The sequence below is a fragment of the Epinephelus moara genome, chromosome 6 (assembly GCF_006386435.1).
Source record: "Epinephelus moara isolate mb chromosome 6, YSFRI_EMoa_1.0, whole genome shotgun sequence".
NCBI lineage: Eukaryota > Metazoa > Chordata > Actinopteri > Perciformes > Serranidae > Epinephelus > Epinephelus moara.
The window spans coordinates 35,040,747-35,049,603 of record NC_065511.1 but is presented as its reverse complement, the minus strand read 5'-3'; the positions used below and the strand labels follow the sequence as shown (position 1 = coordinate 35,049,603).

The window sequence follows — 8,857 nt, the reverse complement described above, 5'->3', positions numbered from 1 at the left end:
TCTCATTCACTTTGAAGAGCCAGTTCAAAGATGCAGTTCGTTCGTTCCTTTTTTTTTGGGGGGGGGGGGGGGAGATGTTATTGCTCTGTGTGTGTGTGGAGGGCGGGTGTTAGTGGGTTCAACAACGAATCACATTGCTGATTTATCACATCGCATGATCTGGATATTGTAACGTGGACCTAGAATAGACCCTGCACATATAAAGTTTGGTGTAGCCATAGCAACGCCCTTTATAAACAACAAGCCTGCCAATACAAGCAAGTGCTGATAGTGGGTTAGCTTCCTACCTTTCGTTTCTAACCGAGGGGGGTCATCAACACAATGTGAATTAGGAACTGGCTCCTTCACTCTAAAGAGCTGGTTCACTCGTTCACTTCAAAGAGCCGGTTCAAAGACTCGACTCGGCTCGTTCGCGAACGTCACATCACTACAGTGAAATGTTTATGTTTGTGGGCTTTAATTTAGAGTTCTCGACAAAGAAGCAGATATTTTCTAACGCAGACATTAAACGTTTGTACTGATGATTCAACCGGGAGAGTTTCATGTCGATACAACCTGTAGATGTGCTTCAACTCTGAGTCACCTGACATTGTCTGTAGGAAAATGGATAGAGATTTAACTTCCGGAACCAGGGATGCCCGATGAAGCAGTGGTGTAAAAGCCGGTGTTGAATGACATGACTTCTCCTCACTGTCCAATCACCAAATAGCTTTGAGTTTCTTGTTACTTCAGGAACTGTTGCCATGGAGCTCAGACTTCAACACTTCACACAAAGTTTTCACCCTGCATGCCTCACAGTGGACACACTCATCAGAGGAGTTATCAGGCAGCTCATGGTAAGCATTTTAAGGTCAGTGGATGTGAAGGAATGCAGGTCCAGTCGGTGCCCCTCGGCTCTGTCACTATAGGACCGCAGTCCTGGCGCGATGGGACGGTCCGCTCCATCCGGCGGGCGGAGCGCCTGGTGCGGCAGACTCGGGCCGGGCGGTCCGGGACTTGCAGCCGGCCCCGAAGCTGCAGCGCCACCGCCGGTTTCACCCCAAAGCGCACAGACTGCACAGCGGAAACAACAGATGATAAGATCACAGGGGAGGAATGCGGAGAGAGTCGTGACTGCATCTGCAAAAATAAGATGTCGAGGCCCCAGACTACTGGAGCGATGGTGAGAAAACAGTGGTGTAGATAGATAAGGCTGCATGACACTCACAAGGAACAATGTGCAGTACAAGTTAACACCTGCACTCTATTCATCATCACATAGATTAAAAACAACTGCACCAAAAACATCTGGCGTATGGACGATTTAGATTGTTTTTTTGAGAATTAGGATGAGGTCAGATTCATTAAGAAGTATTAAATTGCACTAAAGTCTACTTAAGTACTGAGTATTATCAGCAAAATGTAATCAAAAGTATCAAAAGTAAAAGTATTCCTGATACAGAATGGCTCCATTCAGAGTGTTAGATGTAAATGGCTTATTCTAAAGCAGGCATGTCCTGAGTCCAGACAGCAGTCTGCGACTTGTCTTTCAAAGTGTGACCTACCACACAATGATGGTTAATCTTGCAAGTTCACTTTGCATTTTTTCTCTTCACCTCATGATTGCAGTCCAATCATTTGTAGACATGCACCAAGTGGAACTAATGTGTTTATATAAACAGACAGTAAACAAGCAAACGACCGGTTACCTGACAACAGACATTTCCTGCCTTGTAGCACACATGGCCCCTGTGATTACACATTAAAGAAAATATATTCTGTTCCATTTCTGCCAATATATCCCCCTAAAACTGACACACTGGATCTTTAATTAGAGCTATTAAACAAATGTAGGCTACAGTATTTCCCCCTGAGATGTGGTGGAGTAGAAGTACACCCTAAAGTTGTATAAAATACTCAAGTGAAGTAACCTACTAGTACCTCAGATTGTACCTAAGCACAGTATTTGAGTTAATGTACTCGGTAACTTTCTATCACTGACTCAGACATGTAGAAACTGCATTCTAACTTTCTTCCGAAGTTCCCTAGTGGGTCCCAGAAGACGTCTGTGGCCCCGTTCCCGCCCACCAGCTTGCGTGAGCAGTGTGCCGGGGCCAGCGTTGCCGTGGCCGGTGACTACATGCGGAGGGTGCGGGAGGTGGAGGGCCAGCTGCGCAGGCAGGCTGGCAGGGTGACCCAGGAGGGCATCAAGCTGGAGAGGGAGAGGGGTCACCTGGAGAGGATGCTGCGCAGCCTCAGGACCAGTCTGACTGTCAACAGGAGGAGCTCGGAGGGGAGGACCAGGAGGCCATCCACTGCTGAGACTGTAGGTTTATTCTTGGCTCTTTGCTCTTCTCCGCCCCACACTGTGCTCTGTTCTTCATGGGACAAATATAGTCATATAACCAGATGATCCATGAGTGAAACACTGACTCATTTCTTGCTTCAGGGCTGCTGTTTTTTTTTCGTTCTGACCTCTGACCTTCTTGTGGAGAAAAGAAACACCAAAAAGAGAGTTTCTATTCCACTCCACTTCTAAATTTGGACTTTTTTTGGAAGATTTTTTCTTGGGCTTTTTGCCTTTGATGACGGGATGATCCAGGGCGTGGGGGGTGCAGCATGCAGTGAGGGGGCCACAAGCTGGAATAGAGTGTGTAGCCACTGTGGCAAGGACACTACCTTTGTACATGGGGTGCCTGCTCTACCCTCTGAGCTACTATGCACCCCAGTTTGGACTTTTTTATGTTTATCTGAGGACTTAAAATGTTGCCATTTTTTTGTATATTTTCTGTACAGCATCACAGGAAAGTTTAAGGGATTTCACCTGCAGAAACATGTACATCATGGTTCTCAACTTTTAAATTATGTTAAGATCCCATGCACCTTATCTTGCGCAGACACAGTACTGATATTATCAAACCACTTTTAAATCCTTTAAATGTTTTCTCTGCCACTGCAGCTAAATCCAGCACCAGACGTGGTGTAAGTGATACACCAGACGGATTAATTTATTAAGTTCTGTATTGCGAACTTCATTTGTCAAAGAGAGGTGATGTGTTTGCTGACAGGTCTGCTCTGTTGCAGGAGAGAGACGGTGCTGATTACCTGTTGTTGTGCGAGAGAAGAGAGCTGGCACAGTTGAAACAGGATCTGGAGGGAGCGCTGAGAAACACACTGACCCAGCTGCAGGTGATTTACAGCGTTACTGTTCTGTCTTCATCGGTTGACTCATTTTCCTTTCAAGCCTCCTGCCCTCACTCTGTCACTGTCACTCTCCTTTCCACTTGCCTCTCCATGTGATTTACTGGCATGAGCGATGGAAGAAAAATAACACTGCCAAAGCTGTCATGCACCAATAACCTCCACCAGTTTCCAGCTTTGGACAGAGATCAAATTATACAAATGCAAAGTGAAATCACTTCGTTATACTTCTGATGCATACTTGCCAAGACCTGTTATGATAATGTCATTAACTCTTACAATAAAGCCAAGAACACTCTTTAACAAACTGCATAAGTCAAACAGCTGAAACGATCAAAGGAAATGAATTGGCAACTATCAATATACTAGTTAATCGTTTGAGTAAAACAAGATTGTAAATTTAACCTTCTTGGGTGTTGAACAAGAAGATATCCGAGGATGTTACCTTGGGGGTTTAGAGAAGTTGTGGTGGATAATCAGCAGATTAATCAGTCCTGTAAATAATACTTGGTTGCAGCCCTAATGTGTGCTTTCCACATCTCTTCCAGGCTCTGGGTCAGAGCAGCAGACAGCTGCTGGACTGTGCCAGTGAGCGAGCTCGTGTCCTGGAGCTGCTGCCTCACAGCTGCTCTGCTGGGGGACACAGCAGCGCTGCTCAGACCCTCAGCAAAACAGACCCCGTCAGCCCCTTTACACCAGGTACAGTCCGGACAGGATGTAAAGCTGTATCAGTCTGTCATGGACCAAGCAGTAAAAGCACAACAAACAGAGGTTTTAAGTTGAAAAAAAGGTGGGTTTATTTCCCCAAAAGATACATTTTACAAAGCAAATGACTAAAGATAACAGAACTGTTATAGGGCCCTTAAAAGATGTCAACAAAACATAACTCTACTGAAAAATAAGGCAAGCAAACCTAGACTTTAACTCAGCAAACAGACCCAATGCAATGACACGATGGGGCAACATATATACTGGCTGATCAGACCACATTAAACACAAAAGGGAGAACTTGCATAGACAATAACTCAGACTGACACAAAGAAACCCCTAATCCCCCCCATGATGTCACAGCTCTTACTTTGGTCCTTGGGATGGCCTTCTGCATAAAACCAGGCTCCGCCCTCAGTCCTAACTCCAACCAGGAAGTGACTTCAGGTAACTCAAAAACAAAGAGAAATTAATTAATAACTTACAAAAGCAAATAGCAACATGACAAAAGCAAAATGGCAGAATGACAGACAATTTTAATCAAACAAACTAGTGCTGTATGTAGTTTAAGTGACTGCAAATTAAAGGTAACTGAACATGCGGTAATGCTGTGGGTGAGTATGGGAATCATTCAACCTTTTGTGTGGCTGTGGGCACGGCCATCACACGGTCCCTGCAAGCGAACATGCTGTTCCAACAGGAAATGAAACCTTTGAGGAGAAAAGACAAATTACAGAAAAGAGGGAGCATCATTACACGCATCTCAAGTAGATGTTAGGCTACTGGAAAACTCTATAATTGGAAAAATAACCCAGACTTTATACCACAAATCTATTTAAGTAGATCCTTTTCAGATGTGCCGATTGGTCATAAACCAAATTATTGGACAACTTCACCTGATGATGGCATTAAATCTAAAGTCACAAGATCATCAGCATTATTGTAATCCATCTTGAAGGGAACATGAATATCTGCAACGAATTTCATGGCAATCCATCCAAAGTGTGGACCTAGAGCTACATCGTAAGCATGGCTAAAAACTGTGCCAGACTGTGGGCCTTCACTTCATTTAATAAACTTAATTCCTTACGTACTAAAAATATATTCAGTCCATTATTACCATTATTACATCTTAAAATAGACAGAGTAACTCCTGTATATGTGCAGAGTTCAAATATGTGTACATCATTATCACATCATTTCTCTAACATAGTACCACAAAGGCTACTTCCATCACTAACCAACACTTCCCTTAATAATTTTCCTGCTCTCAGCTTGCTCAGCTGACCTTCCTGGTTTCAAATGACCCGCTGTGTACTCAGAGGTGAAATGTTATCGTAAATGGTAACAGGAGATGCAGTAAGGGTTACGTTAGGATGGTCCCTGCTTGTTAAAAACCTGCTGCTGTTGTCCACCAGATTTTGTTTAAATGACACAATTTTATTTTCTTACATCACTGATTTGTCTTGTTGCAGAATGTAAACAGGTTTTAGAGTCGTCCAATTTGACCATCAATCAGTCACAGCTGCTGAGGGAGAACATCGTACAGATGCTAACCAGCGCCATCACCAGGCAGAAAACTATTCACTGCGCAGTCAATGATGGCCTGGTGAAGAAAATGGCAGAGACAGTCAGTCTGCAGGTAGACACAAATACAACTATGTGTTAAACAACATTGCATGCATTACAGAAATACTCTGACATCACTTAGATATCAGAATAATAAAACACAGTTTTCATTTCATTCTGTCTTTTGCAGCAAAACCTGACTGTGATGTCTGCAGCCACCAGGCAGGCCATGTTTCGCAAGCAGAGGGAGATTAACTGTATTCGTCACAGCCACGACAGACTGCAGGTTAGTTTGTGTGTATGTCGGACAGGATCAGTGAGTTTATTTGAGGTTCAGAGACGATGTGCACAAGGTGATGTTCTCCCTGTCTTATCCTGTGTACAGGGTCCAGAGTACAGCGGTGACATACTGTCCAGAGAGAAACTCAACAGGCCTCTGGTGCAGGTTTATCACAGACACCCGGGGACACAGTTACCTGAGGCTGCTCATCTCATACAGGTGTTTACTGCTTCCACTATATCTCTCCATATATACATTGAAATGCACTCATTAATTATGGTGATGGAACTTTGGCCACCACGTCTTCTTCATACTTCATTAAAGGGCTCTGCATTGTAACTAATGGCTTTATTAATTCTTAATAAATCAGTTATGTAAATCAATAACACTACACCAGTGTTGGGGCTGAGTGATAAGTACAAAATCAAATATCACAATATTTTTGACCAAATACCTCGATATTAATATTGCAACAATATTGTAGTGTTGACTATTGATGCTTTCACAGAATGTAAACACAATGAGGTTTTTGATAAATAATCAATCAGTAACATGGATAAAATGACTAAGTGGGTAAAGGGTAACAATAGAGCAGCTGGATGACACGCAGCAAAGGGCTGGAGGTTGGAATCGAGCCTGCGTCCGCTGTTGCAAGGATGTGGCTCTTGTACATGGGGCGCCTGCTCTACCAGGTGAGCTACTCGGCGCCCCTGGAGTTGTGTTCTTGGCCTGTTTTGGTCGCTACCAACTCCTGACGGAAACATCTGACTCTGTGTTCACCAGCCAGTAGCTAACTGTGTCCGTCTCCTGTTTGGTGCAGAGCAGGTAGTGTGTAGTGAGTTAACTCAACTCAACTCAAACTTTATTTATAAAGCACATTTAAAACAACCAAGGTTGACCAAAGTGCTGAACAGGTCAATAGAAATAAACAAGCAAATACAATGAGGTACCTAATAGTACACCACAATAATAACCATAAGATACATAAAATACAATACAATAAAATAAAATACAAGAGTTATAAAATAAGATCAAAATAAGCTAAAATGTTTGGGTGTCCAGCTCAACCTGAGTTAAAAGCCTGAGAGAAGAAGTGGGTTTTAAGAAAAGACTTAAAAACCTCTAGGGTCTGGGCAGACCTAATGTGCAGGGGCAGGCTATTCCAGAGCCTAGGGGCAGCCGCCCCAAAGGCTCTGTCGCCTCTGGTCTTCAGCCTAGTCCTAGGAGTAGCCAGTAATAGCTGACTGGCTGATCTCAAGGCTCTGGAGGGAGCATGAAAGTGCAGGAGTTCGGTTAAATAAGGGGGTGCCAGCCCATTTAGGGCTTTAAAAACAATCAATAAAATCTTAAAATCAATTCTAAAACGCACTGGAAGCCAGTGGAGCGAGGCCAAGATTGGTGTGATGTGATCGTGTTTACGCTTTCCAGTGAGGAGGCGGGCTGCTGCGTTCTGGACAAGCTGTAGACGGTGTAGCAGTGACTGGTCAATACCGACATAAAGCGAGTTACAGTAGTCCAGACGTGAGGTTATAAAAGCATGGATTACCCTCTCTAGATTCTGGGGGGAGAGATAGCCCTTTACTTTAGCTAAAAGCCTGAGTTGATAAAAGCTGGTTTGTATTACTGATCTAACTTGTTTATCGAATTTAAAAGCACTGTCAAAGGTCACACCGAGATTTTTAACAGAGGAACGGATGTTAGGAGTGAAGGGGCCCAGTTAAAAGGATAGTGCGCCCAAAAATGAAAATTCAGCCATTATCTACTCACCCATATGCCGAGGGAGGCTTAGGTGAAGTTTTAGAGTCCTCACATCCCTTGCGGAGATCCCAGGGGAGAGGAGGTAGCAACACAACAATATCTCCATACTGCTCGTCCGTAGTGATCCAAGTGTCCTGAAGCCCCGACATAAAAAGTTGTTTGGAAAAACGTCATTTGAACTCTGTTTTTAGCCTCATTGTAGTCTGCAGCTCTAACTGACTCTCTGTGCACTGCGCTCACGTGTGTGTGCTTGTGCGAGACCAGCGAAAGCACGTGAACACACATGAAGGTGGTGCCCATGTCTCACGGTCTCGCACAAGCGCACACGTGAGCGCGGTGCACAGAGAGGCACCAACTCTGACTTTTTTGCACTTTCTTATATGTTATTTTCAGGGATGGAATTAAATTGGAGTTAGTTGAAAGCCTGGTGCATTTCCTTTTATTGATTTTAATAATAATTACATACAGGATGCTAAGATGGTGCCTATTTATTCCAATGGAGTTGCTCGCCTGGCACATACGCCAAAAACTTTTTCTAGCTTCTAGGTTTACGTCCACAGTATGCGACCCACTGAATATGCGCAGTACTTCTTCTCCCACTGGCTTCGCCCAGAAGTTCCAGCTTGGCTCATAGATTTTACATAGTGCTGACGTGATGGTGTTTTAAATCACGGAAGTGACGCCAGGTTGACCAGTGACACCTTTTTCTATCTTTTCATACAGCTTTGACCCAGTGATAATAAATAATATTGATTAATGCAGCTTTAATATTTACATCTGCAGCCCAGTTTGTTTTTTACAACCTAGCAACCTAGAAATTACAAATCTATACAGTTTTGATTAATTTATTTGTAATAAACTATAATTATTTATTAAGCTTTTAAAAAGCCATTAATTCCAACTTTCTAATTTGTAAATATTCCTTATTAGAAAGTGACATTTGAAAACTGCTAAATAAAGTGTAGACTGACAAACTTTTCTATGAAAAAAGGAAATAAATATGTCAACTTGCACTCGCACTTCTGCAGACAAAAATCTGCACGACTGACCTGAACCAAACCAAAACTGGGTCTCTTAATACAGCATCAATATATATATATATATATATATATATATATATATATATACACTGCTCAAAAAAATAAAGGGAACACTTAAACAACACAATGTAACTCCAAGTCAATCACACTTCTGTAAAATCAAACTGTCCACTTAAGAAGCAACACTGATTGACAATCAATTTCACATGCTGTTGTGCAAATGGAATAGACAACAGGTGGAAATTATAGGCAATTAGCAAGACACCCCCAATAAAGGAGTGGTTCTGCAGGTGGTGACCACAGACCACTTCTCAGTTCCTAT

General features: G+C 43.0%; 1 protein-coding gene across 1 annotated transcript in view; it reads left to right on the top strand.

The window, feature by feature from the left end:
• The first annotated feature begins 787 nt into the window (after positions 1-787).
• The window catches only part of ccdc105 (coiled-coil domain containing 105), a 10,710-nt gene continuing 2,640 nt past the window's right edge, over positions 788-8,857 (top strand). Inside the window, exons 1-7 of the mRNA XM_050047789.1 lie at positions 788-1,162; positions 2,021-2,305; positions 3,064-3,168; positions 3,729-3,879; positions 5,364-5,530; positions 5,648-5,743; positions 5,843-5,956. Coding sequence (XP_049903746.1) covers positions 788-1,162; positions 2,021-2,305; positions 3,064-3,168; positions 3,729-3,879; positions 5,364-5,530; positions 5,648-5,743; positions 5,843-5,956 — 1,293 coding nt within the window. The remainder of the gene's footprint in view (positions 1,163-2,020; positions 2,306-3,063; positions 3,169-3,728; positions 3,880-5,363; positions 5,531-5,647; positions 5,744-5,842; positions 5,957-8,857) is intronic.